Source organism: Terrapene carolina, unplaced genomic scaffold (genome assembly GCF_002925995.2).
Source record: "Terrapene carolina triunguis isolate 2854851 unplaced genomic scaffold, T_m_triunguis-2.0 Scaffold62, whole genome shotgun sequence".
Classification (NCBI taxonomy): Eukaryota; Metazoa; Chordata; order Testudines; family Emydidae; genus Terrapene; species Terrapene triunguis.
Genome location: NW_020664413.1, coordinates 11,792,840 through 11,809,078, shown reverse-complemented (window position 1 = coordinate 11,809,078; position 16,239 = coordinate 11,792,840). Strand labels below are relative to the sequence as shown.

The 16,239-nt window shown below is 43.7% G+C and overlaps 2 protein-coding genes across 5 annotated transcripts in view; one reads left to right on the top strand and one right to left on the bottom strand.

The window, feature by feature from the left end:
* PARP9 (poly(ADP-ribose) polymerase family member 9) overlaps positions 1–5,942 on the bottom strand; it is a 26,988-nt gene extending 21,046 nt beyond the window's left edge. For 2 of the 4 annotated variants that reach the window (XM_024192508.2, XM_026647414.2), the window contains exon 1: positions 5,607–5,722. The gene's annotated coding sequence lies outside the window, so the exon portion shown is untranslated. Of the gene's footprint in view, positions 1–5,606; positions 5,723–5,884 lie in introns of those variants that run through there. The other 2 variants (XM_026647413.2, XM_026647415.2) reach the window with 2 other exon arrangements.
* DTX3L (deltex E3 ubiquitin ligase 3L) lies at positions 5,718–16,239 on the top strand. The gene is made up of 5 exons (XM_024192509.3): positions 5,718–5,909; positions 7,044–7,279; positions 8,379–9,923; positions 11,904–12,121; positions 15,717–16,239. Exons 1-5 carry the CDS (start codon positions 5,729–5,731, stop codon positions 15,784–15,786), a joined length of 2,250 nt encoding a protein of 749 aa, XP_024048277.1. The 5' UTR covers positions 5,718–5,728; the 3' UTR covers positions 15,787–16,239.

Below are 16,239 nucleotides of genomic sequence, written 5' to 3'. Positions count from 1 at the left end.
CACACCCATTACGAATATCTGTGCTAGTTAAAAGTCTGAGGCTTGATCCTTATCTTCTTATCATGTCCTTGTTTCTCCTGACAATATATATAGGAACATAAAGCTGGGTTTAACCAGCTGCTGTCATCACAATGACTGAGGTGGATTAAAACTAAAACATTGCCCATTTGGAGTCATAGGACTCAGTTGCTGCCTGTTGTAATGCAGTGAGTGAGACAGTATGTGTGGGGGAGGAGGAAGGAAAGGTGATATGTTGCCCTCTACTAGCTAGGATGCTACCAGCAGTTTCACGAGTTCTCATTTAACTCAAGTGCTAGAGGGCTGTGTTTTTGGCGCAATATCAATAACTTATGCCAACTGTTCATTTTCTGAAGACCAAATGTCGTCATCTAGATGAGCCACAATTTGGAGGGGTTCTGCTCCAAATCCAGATATTACTCCAGGCCCTAATTTCTTTCTTTAGAAAAGAACCCATTATTTATTTAAGAAGTTTTAACAAGTTTACAAATTCTTGCCATGTAAACATCAGCAACAAAACAACCATTACAACAGTTAGCTTTTGTTTAAAGAGAGATACAGCAATATATAAACATCAGATCTTTCTATTTAACAGGGTGTTACCATATTACACAGCGAGCATCATTGCAATACTTCTGTCATTTCTAATTATTTTATTAAATTTAATGAAATTTCTATATGCACATATTTAACAGACCAGGTATGTCTATCAAATGCTAATATTAAAACAAAATGGACAGGTGGGCTGAGTTTTTTTGCAAGTGAATGTACTTTGTCTGAGTACTGAATAAAAGGTGACCGAATATCTATCTATCTATCCATCCTCTGTGTATTTTGTTGGGTACATAATTGGTGTGTTAATTTTTCCATAAAAACAATCTCACATATTTTTGAACCATTCCTCAATGGTTGGGATATTTTATTTTTTTTCCAATGAGAGGCTACTAATAGCCAAGCAGCTACTAGCAGATGAGAGATTAATTCTTCATTTACTTTTGTGTGACCATTTCCAATAGAAAGCCCCAGGAGGATTACCAAAGGATCGTTTGGTAATAAGTATCCAATAATTTGTGATATTTGATTGTGAACTGCAGCCTAATACTCTCTAATGATCGGACATGTCCACCATATATGCATAAAATCTCCTCTTTCACCACAATTTCTCCAATATTCATCCCTATTCAGTCTATACAGACGCTCCCCGGGTTACGCAAACCTGACTTATGGAAAAAGTTCCATAAATTCCGTAAGCCTTTTCTTTTTTTTTTGGCGTAATTGTCGGGTATACGTCTCCGACTTACGCAAAATTCGACTTACGCAAGGCATTCCAGAACGGAATGCTTGCGTAAGTCGGGGAGCATCTGTATGTGTATTTTTAACCTGACTGGTGCGAGGTACCACTGTAACACTGAGGATGCTAGTCCTCTTTTCCAGATCAAACCCGATTCCTCTGGGGTAACTTGTCTATCCAGAGCCTTTTCCCAGAGTGCTTCATATGGACAATTTTCTGTTAGGAAAGCTGGCTGCAAAGATTGATATAAATTAGTTATTTTTTTTATTTCCAGATACCATCACTTCCATTAAAGTTAGCTTTCTGTATAAAACACATTTTCTAGAAAGATGAGAAACATAGTACCTGACTTGAAAGTACTGGTACCAGGGAAAAGCGGGCCAATTAAAATTAGTTTTGATATCTAAATAAGTTAGAAACGTTTCTTTACTGAATAGTTATTCCTTATCCTTATTCCTTATCGTCTGTGCAAAAGGCTCCATAGCCAGTGCAAAAAGTAAAGGAGACAATGGACATCCCTGCCTAATCGCTTAGCATAATTCAAAAAGGGGAGATTTAACCCCATTAACTGGCACCACTGCTTTTGGGCTGGTGTAAAGAGCAGTTATGCATTTAAGGAATTGGTGACCAAAGTCCATATGTGACAGGACTTGAAATAGAAAGTTCCTCTCTATTCTACCAAAGGCATCTAGTGATAACAAGAGAAATTGATTTTTTTGATCTGGCATTATGGATGATTCCAAATACTCTCTGAATATTGTCTGACATTTGTTTATCCTTATTTAATCCAGTTTGGTCTGGATTTATATAAACTAAAGCATAAACTGCAATCGGCTAGTTAGTATTTTTGCTAAAATCTTAATTTCATGATACAACAGAGATATGGGCCTAGAGCAGGGGTCGGAAACCTTTGGCACGCGGCTCGCCAGGGTAAGCACCCTGGCAGGCCGATCCGGTTTGTTTACTTGCTGCGACTGCAGGTTCGGCCGATCGCAGCTCCCACTGGCCGCGGTTCGCCGCTCCAGGCCAATGGGGGCTGCGGGAAGCAGCGGGGGCCGAGGGATGTGCTGGCCGCCCTTCCCGCAGCCCCCATTGGCCCAGAGCGGCGAACCAGGGCCAGTGGGAGCCGTGATCGGCCAAACCTGCGGTCGCCGCAAGTAAACAAACTGGCCCAGCCCGCCAGGGTGCTTACGCTGGCGAGATGCGTGCCAAAGGTTGCCGATCCCGGCCTAGAGGAACTGGACAAGGTAAGGTCTTTTCCATCTTTAGGGGAAAACTACCACAGTAGCTTCTTTCATATATTGTAGAAGTTCCTCCCCTAACAACATGTCATGGAAGACCTCTCTCAAAGGACCCACTAATACCTCCTTAAATACCTTGTAAAATTCAGCTGGAAAGCCATCAGGTCCTGGAGTTTTACCACTTTTCATACTTGCTACTGCCTCTAGGATTTCTTCTTCGGTTATTTCTTAATCCATTTTGCTCATCTTTGGCAAGCCTGCTACTTCCAGATATTTTTGAATAACTTCAGAGCTTAGAGTTTCTCAGGTATAGAGATTTTTATAATAAGCAGCAAAAAATAGCACATATTTCATTCAGGTGTGTAACTAGCTTTTGCTGATTTTTCTTAATTGATGGAATAATATGTTGCTCTTTAATTTCTCTAAGCTTTCATGCCAATAGCCTATCATTTTTATTTCATTTTTCATAAAACATCTGCTTTGCATACCTCAAGGCTTTTTCAATGGGATTTGTCATCAACATATTCAACTTCCCACTAATATTAGTTAATTGTTAATATGTTTTTTTCTGAACCTGTATTTTTATGAATATCTTGTAACCTTTTTAGCTTCTGTTCTAGTTCTGTTTTTTCTTGAGCTCTTTCGTTCTTCAATTGAGAGAGACTGCTACTCAACTGACCCCTAAATACTGCTTTTACCATCTCCAGGAGTCCGTATCATTTAATTGGAAATGTTGAACAATGTCCTCTTTAATTTCTGCAATCCCATCTTTGCCCTTTTGGAAATGCAAAGCATGCAGGGGGGTGACGTGTACAGAACTAATATAGAGTCAAACTTCTGCTAAATGGAAACTTCTGCAATTTGGTCCCTCAAGCTGCATTAAGGCTGTTATTCTGTCCCCCTCCTGGTCTCCTCCAGGCCCTAATTTCTGTACTAGACAAAATCAAAACCCCAGCTCCAAATGCTTCTAAATCTTGGGAAACTTTATTTCTAAAGGCAAAACGCAAATGCTGTAGCTCATTAATAACAAAAGCACAGTCAGCTACTATCACTGATGTAAGGCATAATGCCAAATCTCCTCTCCTTTAAATCAATGGTGTATCAGTGGAGTGACTCCTGATTTTCACAGGTGTAAGAAGAGAATCAGCTCCTCAGATCATGGAGGCCATCAAAGAACGCCTCAGAGCCAGGTTCACAGAAGCCCTTAAGGTGATATTAAATATAGGCAGTGTTGCTGATGTGCTAGCACACCAGGAGCAGTTATACAACCGTACATAGTAACATAGGTGCATCTGCACAGTGAGATACATGCAGTCATATTTACCCAAATGATTTCAAGGATGTTCAGAAAAATGCATCTGCAAACATTTCAGTAAATGCATCTACACACATCCAAGGTCCTGATCCCACAATTAGTTCTTCATGAGCAGAACCCTGCACCACTGACTTCACTAGGGATTCACACAAGTGCAAAAGTCTGCCCCCACAAAGCTCACTGCAGGAACTGGGCCCAAATTTGGCCTGGAGACTCCAAAAATTATAGAATACCAGGGTTGGAAGGGACCTCAGGGGGTCATCTAGTCCAACCCCCTGCTCCAAGCAGGACCAATCCTGACAGATTTTTGCCTCCATCCCTAAATGGCCCCCTCAAAGACTGAACTCACAACCCTGGGTTTAGCAGGCCAATGCTCAATCCACTGAGCTATCCCTGCCCCTGCCCACCCTCCCCCATTAAAGATTATGTCGTATGATGAGACCTCCAGGAATACATCCAACCAAAACTGGCAACTCTAGCCCAAACATGTAAAATATACCAATACAAAACTATCGGGAACGTCACACTTTAAAATCTCAGATGCATTTGTGATATATTAATTTATCTTAAAATAGTAAAACAATTCAATGCAAAATAATACTTGAATGCAAGGCTATGGGTGAGAATTTAAATATATACAACTCAGAAGTGTCATATGGTTCCCAGGTCAGCCATAATTCAGCCTCAGTGGAAGCACATAACAACTAAGCCAGACAACATGAAATAATGCCAACTGTTCATGCCGCAAGGGACCACCACTTACTGGCTGTAAGAACCCTACCCGGGGCAGCATTCTCTCAGTTCAATCAGTGTAATGGAGTCACTCTGATTTACATGGAGCGTTATGAGATCAAAATCTAGTACCACAAACTCAGCCCTATGTAAAAAGAACAGGAGTACTTGTGGCACCTAGAGACGAACAAATTTATTTGAGCATAAATGTGTTAGTCTCTAAGGGTATGTCTACACTACAGGATTAATCCGAATTTAGATAATTCGAATTTGGGAAACAGGTTGTATAAATTCGATTGTGCGCGGCCACACTAAGCACATTAATTCGGTTTTTAACCACATTAATTCGGTGGTGTGCGGCCACACTACCCCATTACTTTAACCACAGTAATTCGGTGGTGTGCGGCCACACTAACCCTAATTCGAATTAACAAAATCGATTTAGGCACTACTCCGCTCGTCGAGGTGGAGTACAGAAATCGATTTTAAGTGCCCTTTAATTCGAATTAACTGGCTCTGTAGTGTGGACGGGTGAACGGTTAATTCGGATTAACGCAGCTAAATCCGAATTAAAGTCATAGTGTAGACCAGGCCTAAGATGCCACAAATACTCCTGTTCTTTTTGCGGATCCAGACTAACAGGGCTGCTCCTCTGAAACCAGACCTATGTGCCATTCAGCTCCTGGGGCCAAACTCTGCTCCCTCCCTTGTAGTCAGGACTGCACCGGGGTAGATCAGCACCGGATTTGGCCCTCTCTGCCCCCCCCCCCCCCCCCCTTGCTAGCAGGGGTTAGTTTGCTTCTCCCAAGGAAGCACCGTCCGGGCGCAAACAAGGCCCCCTACCCGAGCCCAGGGCACCTGGGGCCGTACCCCTCCCCGGGGCGAACTCCGCTGCCCCACGCGGGTGCACGGGGCCCGCGCCTCAGCAGCGGCCAGAGGGGCCCTAGCGAGCCCGGCCCGCCCCAGCCCGACTCCGCCACATGTGCCCTTGACGGGGTGGCCCCGGTACCTGGCAGGCGGGCCGGAGCGGCGGGCGGCGGGACTGAGCGCGGGGCGGGGAGTTTCTGTTGTTCGCAACCGACGCTCCGGACGCTGGGAATCGAAAGCGAAAGTTTGCAGGCCCCGCGCGCTATGGCCGCCCTCCCGGCCCCGCTCCTGGTGTGGGTCTCTCCCGCGCCCGGGGCCGGCGACAAGCTGCCGCTCAAGCTGGAGAGCTACTTCCAGTCCGCGAGGCGCTCCGGGGGAGGCGAGTGCGAGGTGAAGCGGGGCCCCGAGCCGGGCACCTACCTGGTGTGCTTCCGCTTGGAGAAAGGTGAGGGGTGGGGTGCCAGGCCCGGCTCGGCCCGGCCCCTGGCTGGTGCCCTCGGCGCCTCGCTGAGGGGAAGGCATGGCCCACTCCACTCTGGCTTCTCGAGAGGGGCGGGGGGCGCAGCCATATAGCTCAACAGCATGTCAGTGCATGCCAGCCCCAGAGGGGCCGTGGGGTGTGTGTGCTAGCCATGTCCTGGGGGTGGGGGAACACGGGGTGTGCCATCCGTGCCCCCAGTGATGCAGAGTGCCAGCCATGTCACTCAACAGCATGGCAGTAGCACACCAGTTGTGCCCCAGGGATACAGTGTGCCCGTTGCACAACGTGACAGCATACCAGCAGCATGTCACAGGTCAGCATGTCAACTGTGTCACTCAGCGTGGCAGCAGTGTGTGCCACTCAAAGCATTTTGCCAGCTGCTACTCAGCAGGGGCGATGGATGGTATATCAGCTGTGACGTTCAGCAGGATGGTGATGTGCCAGCAGTAGCCACCTGTGGGCATGTGGATGGGAAGGTGGTATACCTGCTATGCCCCTAGGCAGCACCCCAGCTGTGAACCTCTCTGTGTCGGGTATGCGAGCTGTGCCACATGCCGGCTGTGATACTCTGTGTAGAGCAAACTTTGGGTGATCCTATGTCACCCACATCTTGGTCCTTAGTGTAGGGGCACGGTCAGGGAAAAGGGAACATGGATGGGAACCTTGGTGGCCACTGACAGCCAGAATAGATCTCTTTGAGATGCACAGATGAAAAGTGCTATATAACAGTTAGGTGGTGAGCCCTAATTTGTGCTGTGGACTGGGCCAGCACCTAATGGCCCCAGCACTGGGACTGCACAAAAGAGGCTTGAACACATCTCATTTCAAACCTTAAAATTCACAATATATATGTTGTGTGAATTCCTTGGGGGTTGTTTTTCCTCTTCCTTCCCCCTTGTGTAATCATTCATAGGTGTGCAAAGTGGGTGTAAAACCATACCAGATCAGAATGTTAGCCTTTTACACTCATTTTGCACATGTGAAAATGACTACACAAGGGGCAAAGCAATGGAGAATCTGACTGTTTAGTGTTCATTGATACACCAGAATAAGCAGAAGTTCCCCCCTCTCCCCCAATTTATTCCCACCTCACTATAGATAAGAACCGCGTGAAATCACGTGAAGACCATGCCCTAGAAATTGATGGCAAAAGTGTGAAGATATTTATCCAGGCAGATTCAGAAGTAGAGGATCCTGGAGAAAGCCAGCCTACAACACAATCCTCGGGCCGATCTAGCACTTCAGGCTTTTCACAACTTCAGAAGAAATCTGATAAGAAACACCTTGGTGAAAAACATGATGCCAGTTCATCTTCTAGAGCATTTACTGAAAAGGTATGTTTAATATAAAGTAGAAAAAATAATTCACCAGGCTCTCAAGGTCTCATGACTTACACCTGTACACCTCTGCTTCCATACATCAGTTGGAGAGAAAGAGCTCATTTCACCTTCTAGCCAGAATAGAAGAGTTGGAAATTGTTAGTATGCATTAGATTTATAAACTTCCCGGTCAGCAAGCACTGAGACATGTCCATACCCCTAATTAACATATAGACACAGAGTATGGCATGGTGACTTGTAATGCAGTGGTAGGGATTTGCAGTCATAATTATGTTTGTGGCATGTGCGTGTCCTCTGAAATCCGGGGATATTTATATTTTTCAGAACCAATTTGTATGCCTGGGTTGCTACTGAGGCACATATAGGAATCCTTTCAAAGGAACTAATAAGTACAATCAGATATTCTATTCCATATAGGTTCTTATACTGCTCTTGTCATCATAGAATCTGAGCATGTTCCAGTACTACAATAAGTGTCAGGCACATCTATGACAAGTGGTTCATTCTCTCATCCTCTCCAGAGGATAATTGTACATCTAATGTAGTGCTTTGTTTTGGTGGGGTTTTGGTTTTGGGTTGTTTGTTTGCTTGTTTGTTTGTTTTTTAATGTATGTACTGCTCTGTGCTTTTGATAGGGAAGGCAGGTCAAAGAAGTGTGCCTTGCACTTGGAGTCATGAGGTTTGTGATGGTCCTTAGTTCCTGTGGCATAATGAATAATACTAGCAAAGTAGATCATGAGTTGCTTTTTATGTTGTGCTAATGTGCACTGGGTCTCAATTTAAGAGAGAACTGTGGATGGCCTCTACATTGCCCCACTGAAGCTCACATTAGAAGATGGGAGTTTTTTCACAGATTTCATTGGGAGCAGGATTGGTTCTCATGCATGTGTACATAGGGATACTAATGGCAGTATATCAGTATACATGAGTTCAAAGAAGACTATATGCAAGAGTGTTTATATACAGTAAAAACAAAATAATCTTGGCAAGCTGAGAACTAGAGTAGAAAGATTTTTTAATTAAATATTTGAAAGAACAAGCTGAGAATTTTAGGAAAGCTGATAATGATCTCTGCTTGTTCTTTCATTTTCAGATTTTTCTCCATGTGTCTGCAACCTTGAATACCGACCTGTTCACTAAACAGGAAAGACAACAAGTGACCACTCTGTGCCCAAACTTAAAAATAGAAAAAAATTCTAGTAACGACGGCATCGAGAAAGTGACAGGAGACTATGCAGATATTGAAAAAGTGTATCACTATTTTGATGAACTCCGTATAAAAAATGACCAACACACTGATTTTTCACACTCTGAAAGAAATGATTTGGAAGATGTGAATGAGAATGGTTTGGATGAAGTGAACAATATTGAAGTTCCATCAGCTCTCTATGAATACTTTAACCATGTCTATGAAGAACAAATTAAAGAATTACAGCAACGTTTCAACGTAAAGATAAAAAGCAAAGAGGATGACAAGGGACTCACTTCAGTAAGCTTCATATCTGTTGGGAGTTCTGGATCAGTAGAGAGAGCTCAGCAGTCTTTTATCACTGATTTTCAGAAAGGAATAGCAGATTTAAAACAAGAAAAAGTTTCTTTGACAAACAGTTCCCAGTTAAATGAAACACTACTGAAATTAAATACCAGGTTTAGGAGTCTTCTTGCCAAAATTGAAGGAAATACAGTAATACTGCGTGGTCCAGCAAATGAGATTTTGGCTGCAAAAAAATTTCTTGAAGAAAAAAACGTGAACAGCCCGCTTGAAAAACCTATGAAAATAACATCTGAAGCTTACACATATAGGAATGGAATTGAAGTTGATTCTGTTGGGCTTAAACTCTTGGAAACAATATTAAGTAAAGAAATTGAAGTGATAAATCAAACATTTGATACCATAATGGAAAACAAGGGCTCTCCACAGAGCCAGAAAGCATGCATCATATTTAAACCTAAGAACAAAGATTCAGATATGTCTGTACATGCTTACGAAAGCTTCATTAATGCATTTCAGAAGGCCTCAGCAATGATAACTGAAAAAGACCTTTGCTTGAAACTTTCAAGTGATCAGAAAAAACAACTGAATAAATACTTTAATAAACTACAACTGGAAAACCCAGGTATAATACTTAATAAAAAGGAGGAGAAACTCAGTTTAAAAGGATTACCAGATCTTCTGCATGCTGCTGAAAAGCACATCAGGAGCTTTCTTTACATTGAAGGCCCTGTAAAGATTAAAGAAGGGACCCCTCTCATTTATGGTACCAGCAGTAAAGGTGCTACAGGAACTTCCCTGGATGCAGATGGTGACGGGAAAATGAATAGGGTTCTTCCCAAAGAACAACCTAGACCAAAGTTAGCAGGAGGAGAGGAAGCCAAAGATGTGTGTGCCATTTGCATGGATAAAATCCATCAAAAAGAAGTACTGCAAAAGTGCAAACATGAATTTTGCAAAGCATGCATCCAAGTGGCAATGAAGTATAAGCCTGCCTGTCCTGTCTGTAATACATTCTATGGACTCATACAAGGAAATCAACCAGAGGGAACAATGTCTGTCTCAAAGTTTCCTTATTCAATCCCTGGCTATCCTCAATGTGGGACTATTACGATTGAATATCATATGCGAGGTGGGGTTCAAACTGTAAGTATATTTGAAAATGTGTAGAAGCTGTTAGTTAACAAAACCGAACTCGAATATAGAATCTAATATTTTTCCATTTTTATATCCTAAAGAGAGGTTTTTTTTAATCCATCAGATATTTATTCCAATATTTTTGTTAGGCTCTGGTACTCTGAATATACATTACAAATCTCAGTTTTCCAAATAGGATCTCATGTCACATCACATTGTATTATATTTCTTTATGGAGTGCCATTAGTATGCAGTACTAACACCCAATGCTGGGTCAGAGCTACAAGGGAAACACAAAAATATCAAATATTAATCAATACAAATGAAAGATAAAACCAAAATGGTAGCCCTCACTGTTATACGCAAAGGGCCTGTTTCTCCTTTCATGTAGGTGTAAATCTGGAGTAACTCCATTGAAATCAGTGAAGTGATGCTGGTGTAAAACTGCTGTGAGAGGAGAATCAGGCCCAGCGCTTGGCTAAAGAAGTGTGTAGTGCATTGGAGGGAGGAAATGATTGTAAGGGCTTTGGATTATGTTATGTGTTTGTACAGCACCTAGCACAATAGGGCCCTGATCAAGACCCTTAGGTACTACTGCAGACCAAATAACACTTGCAATGACATCAGTGGGAAAAGCAAAGGGAGAGGAGACAAGACAAGAAAATGTGAGAAATTGAATGAAGGGGATGGGCAGGGAGGAAAGGAGAAATGAGATATCCTAACAAGGAACAGTTCTGGTGAGGCTACTGAAAGTGAGGGTGAATTTCAGTGACACCTCAGATACACAGGAAACCAATGAAGAGGTGAAAGAGAAGATGTGTAAATAGAAAAGCAAAGTCAAAATTAAGCATGCAATGTGATTTTGAACAGACGGAAGGAGTTGGAGAATGGATTTGGGGAGATGGGAATAAATAAGAACATAAGAATGGCCGTACTGGGTCAGACCAAAGGTCCATCCAGCCCAGTATCCTGTCTACCGACAGTGGCTAATGCCAGGTGCCGCAGAGGGAGTGAACCTAACAGGTAATGATCAAGTGATCTCTCTCCTGCCGTCCATCACCACCCTCTGACAAACAGAGGCTAGGGACACCATTCCTTACCCATCCTGGCTAATAGCCATTAAGCTAATAGCCTGGCTAATAGCATTGCAGAAATTGAGGTGGCAGATTCGTTTTCACATGTTTTTAGTATATCTATGGTATACATAAGGCCCTTTGTTTTGGGTATTTACTGATTTTCTCTGAAAAATTCTGGGGTTTTGAAAAAGTCAGTTTTGGGGATTCACCAATTTTTCACCCTAACTTTGGCTTTTTTGGGACCCAGGAATTGTTCAGAGATGGGCAGGGAGCTGAGGCCTGTCAACCAAGACTGCCCAACTGCAGCAACAGGCCTACAGGGAACTGAACGCTGTGCCCTATGAGTACTGGCCCCCCTATCGGACAGACACCCTCCTGACCCCAGTCCTTCAGCATGGTCCCTTCCACTTTCTCTAAAGGGTCGGGAGGGAGCTCTGTCTAGGCAGGAGAGCCAGTACTCACAGGGCACAGTCTTCTGCTCCCCTCCTGGCCATTGGCCCTTCAGCATGGCTCCCTCTGCTCAGTGGGAGAGCAGACCTGGGAAGGGTCCTGGGTCCTGGCAGCTGAAGTCGCCTGATCGCTGCAGTGACAGGCCCATAGAGTGTGGAAGGCTTCCTCAACTGCTATATAATGAGGTCCCCTGCTGCACCCTGTAAGTACTGGACACTGCTCCCCACCTGCCCACTACATCCTGGTACTGGGTATCCCTCCGCCCCTGTGAGTACCAAGCATCACCCTCTTGCCTGCTGCCCTTCGCTTTTGATTTTTACTGATTTCCCCTCCTGCCGCCCTTCTCCCCATTGTTTTTAATTGTAATAAACACTGATACATTCTCAGGAAAAAAAATTTAAAGACCCAGAAATGAGGGGCCTTGGGTATACAGACCATTTTCGTTGTATTCTTTACAAAACAGAAAAACCATCCAAACCCAGGCAGAGGATACTCTGGAACAAGTCGAACAGCATACTTACCTGATAACAAGGAAGGAAGAGAAATTTTGCAGCTGCTTAAAAGGGCCTTTGACCAAAGATTGATCTTCACAGTGGGGCAATCACGTACTTCTGGTGCAAATGATGTTATCACCTGGAATGATATTCACCATAAAACATGCATGCATGGGGGACCTGAAACGTGAGTATTTTTAAGTGATTTTAGTGCTTGCCAAAGATGCTAGATTGACAGGGCTGAGCCTTCTCTGTACTAAAGCATTTTGGCATTGCTAGCACCATTGCAAGTTACTGGCACTTGTGTAAAACATCTTGAGTCACACTCCACTGCCTTGCGCCTTGTGTTGTCATTTACGCCTGTGCAAAGTGGATTGCTGTAAGAATCCTGATATGATACATTTTACACTCAGTTTGCACAGGTGTAAATAACTACACAAGGTGCAAGGCAGTGGAGAAACAGGCCCCTTGTATCAATGCACAAAATTTCTTTCAGTAATGCACAGGCATTAACAACACCATTGCAATTGCACCTACTTTAGGCAAGGCTAAGCACCATTATATACTCCACTCAGACACTCTATTGTTGCAGAGCCGGTGTGGTCAGGGAAAGCAAGCACTGTAGATACAACAATGCAGTTATTCCTCCAAATACAATTCTACATTGCACCCCGTGTGACACTCACAGTTAATGGCACTGGCTCTGTCACCTGTCAAGCGTGCTACTCAACTGATCCCTTCTCGCTGTAAAGTACCTTCCTTTCTTCAGAACAAGCAGTTCTGAGAGCAGATGTGGTAGTACTCTCCCTGTTTCAGCTTTACCCATCCCCCAAGAACCAACACCCCAACTCCCACTTCAGCACATGTCCCAGATACAGAATGAAAAATACCATATGAACATTCTGTAAAAACATGCACATTTGGTACAAAATTTGTTTTAAAATTATTTGTTTGTCCTATGAGGCACCACCGAGGTCATAAATAAATACATACGTACATACATACCAAAACAGAATAATCAGTCAGATTAAAGAGTCAAATTACAAAATAATTGAGTATGTAAATGAACCCATTTTTCTCACCTCCTAGATCAGTGGTTTTAAAACTCAGGTCGCGACCCAGGTCAGCACCGCCGACCGGGCAGTTAAAAGTCCCATCGGCCGTGCTGCCCAGCTAAGGCAGGCTAGTCCCTACATGTTCTGACACCGCACTATGCACTGAAAGCAGCCAGCAGCAGGTCCGGCTCCTAGGTGGTGGGGCCACGGGGCTCCACGTGCTGCCCTGACCCCGAGCACTAACTCCGCACTCCTGTTGGCAAGGAACCGGCCAATGGGAGCTGGGGGGGCAGTGCCTGTGGGCGAGAGCGCCTAGGAGCTTGACCTGCCGGACCTAGCTCTGTCCTAGCTCCTGCCGATCCTAGCTCTGCCCACAGTGCCAGGACAGGCAGGAAGCCTGCCTTAGCACCCCCACTGCGCCACTGACCGGGAGCTGCCTGAGGTAAGCCCGCACCCCAACCCTGCACCCCAATCCCCTGCCCCAGCCCTGAGACCCCTCCCAAACCCAGAGCGCAAATCAGGCAGTTTTTTTTTTAAATTACAGTGTTAGAGTTTTGTATGTTGTTTACCAAGAAAACAAGTTATTGGAGCTCAGAAATTGTATATACTATATACTGGGTTTAGTGCAAGTATTTGTGTAACCCACAGTATTACAGTGGTTAGCACTATATTAATAAACTTCTCTACACTATCATGAGAAAATGGTAAACTATATTACTGTATAAACTATCGAGGAGAAAAGATATTCTTGTGATAAAGGATAAGACTAAAAGAAAGAAGATGTGGGGCCAAACTGGGAGCCAGGTTTGCACCAATTTGCTGTCACAGGCCATAAAGCAGCCCTACTGGTGCAAGGGAAGATTCCCCCTGCATTGAGGAATCCCTAGGTGCTGTAGAATCTGGGTAATTGGCTGTACGCCACTGCCCTTTGCAACCCAAGGCATGTAAGGGCCATGTCAGTGTGAGAGCAGTGCCAGACAAAGTCACTAAAAATTAATGAAAGTAATAGTATATCCCTGGCACAGGAAAACAGTACAACAGAAATACTGAAATAATTGAAATGCTTTGATATGGACACAATGATCTTGTCCTCAGAGGAACAACAGATAGTCAAGAAGGGTATACATAGCGGACAGTAACTGAAGTACATCCTCCTTATGATGAGCTGTATAGACCCTACAAGGGAATGGACACCAAAGTGTTAAAAAGGAAGCAGTCCTGTCCCCGGTTTCAGCCAATGGGCAGGCTAACAACAGCAAGGGTAAAATGCCGCAATCCAGAGAAAGAACCACTGTGAAGGAGCTCGTCAGGGTCAGACCAGAGGAAGCTGCCCAGAGAAACCATTTTACTGCCAGAATGGATCAGAGAAGATTACCAGGCAGGTACCTGCAAGCCCCTGAGGTAGGAAACAACTCAGAGAAGCAGCAGGAGATTTAAACAAAACAAGTTTCTGACTGTATCACCCAGGGTCCCTGGGCTGGGGCCCATAGGAGAGGGTAGGTCTGGGTCTCCTACCCTACACTGACACTTGGGTGAAGACTGCCAAGACCTTTGACTAGAAGTAGAAACAATAACAGGAATATTGGACTCTGGCTTTGTGTTCTTGCTCTAACTTACTTTACTCCTGCCCTGTTGAAGAAAGAAAGGAAGAAACCTGTAAAGAGGGATAGAAGAGGCTCTGAGAGGAAGGCCAAACTCCTGGGACAATTGATCGAAAGACCACTAATGCGACCGTTAGAACTTTGGGTGGGGCCAGATTCCTTTTAGTCCTGGAAGGGGAGAGACACAAGTAACCCAGCCAGAGGTCAGGAGTTATAGATGAAGACTGACGTATATAGGTTCCATCCCTGAACCAACTCAGGGACATTGAGGCAGGGACAACCGCAGTTCCGTGTATTGCAGGGCTGAGGTCCTGCCATTGAACACCTCCTGCTTTCCCATAGCTTCTAGCACCTGAGTTCCTTCTCCCCTCCCCAGAAAACATTCAGCTTCCCACTAAAGGTTTCAAAAGGTTGAATATGAATGGTTAAATATACACACATCAAGTTATGGTTCTGTTTTAAATCATTTGAATGATATAACTGGACTGTTAGTATACAACATGCTGTCAAATATTGGTAATTTTATAATAAGGTATGTACTTACATGACAAGATCCTATAATTGAAATGTTTTATTGTAAACCATCTGAAATATTCATAAGGCAGATGGGACATGTCCCCACCCGTTAACACAAGAGTCTCACTGCATCACTTAGAGCAACCCTAAGGATGTTCTAATTTGTACCAGGATTCACATTGGTTCCTGGATGGCCTGAGATCAAAAGACAGGAAAGACACCACTTTTGCAACCTCCCATGCCACCCCCAGTTCTGCCTAAGCACTGTGCCTATTTTGAGACAATTGGGGCCTTATTTTCAGAGTTGCTGAGCACCCACAGTTCCCATAGACTACAAGTGGAATTGTAGGTACACAGCAGGTCTGAAAATCCAGCTCAAGGTGTCAGTTTGGGCACCCAAAATGAATGGTTGCTTTTGAAAATTTTAGCTTTAACCTTTCTGTGCCTCACTTTTCTTATCTGTAAATTAGGGCCTGTTTGTTTCACAGAGCATTGCAAAACTGATGTTTGTAAAAGTGCTTTAAGAGATTTTAATGGAAGGTGCTGTAGAATTGGGAAATATTGTTTCATTATGTAAATGGCCCAAACAAGTCTTCTCTCTTTCCCCTAGGTTTGGTTATCCTGATCCTAATTATCTGAAACGTGTTCGAGAAGAACTGAAAGCAAAAGGAATTGAATAAAGACATGTCAGCCAACTGCTTTTAAGCTGTATTCACTATAAGATATAGCATTTACTTAAGTATATCAGTTGATTACAGATGCATAAAGTTTAGAGGACTTCTTCCAAGAAAAGCACAATATTGCTGTATTGTCCAAAACTCCCAATGAATCCAGAGGCCTGGCACCTCTGAAAATCAGGACCTGGTTCTGAGTCTTTGATTGCATGTACAACAGGTCTATAGGCATTGCATTTTAAATTGCTTTTAGCTTTTTATTTTATCTTGCTTGTAATCACAATGTATCTTCCAGTATGTGGATGAAGTACTCTCTGCTCATATAGATTTGATTGTTGTAGACATTTTACTTTACTGATGATATTTTACATTAACAAAATAATTGTTTCTTAAATTTACAGTTATAAAACATATGGCTCTGATTTAGTGCACTTGGTGATTATTAGCTAAGTAGTTTTC

Coding starts and splice junctions, on each gene's coding strand:
- DTX3L (XM_024192509.3), top strand. CDS start 5,729: ATGGCCGCCCTCCCGGCCCCGCTCCTGGTGTGGGTCTCTCCCGCGCCC. Junction 7,280..8,378: donor CTAGAGCATTTACTGAAAAG/GTATGTTTAATA, acceptor TTTCATTTTCAG/ATTTTTCTCCATGTGTCTGC. Junction 12,122..15,716: donor ATGCATGGGGGACCTGAAAC/GTGAGTATTTTT, acceptor TCTTTCCCCTAG/GTTTGGTTATCCTGATCCTA.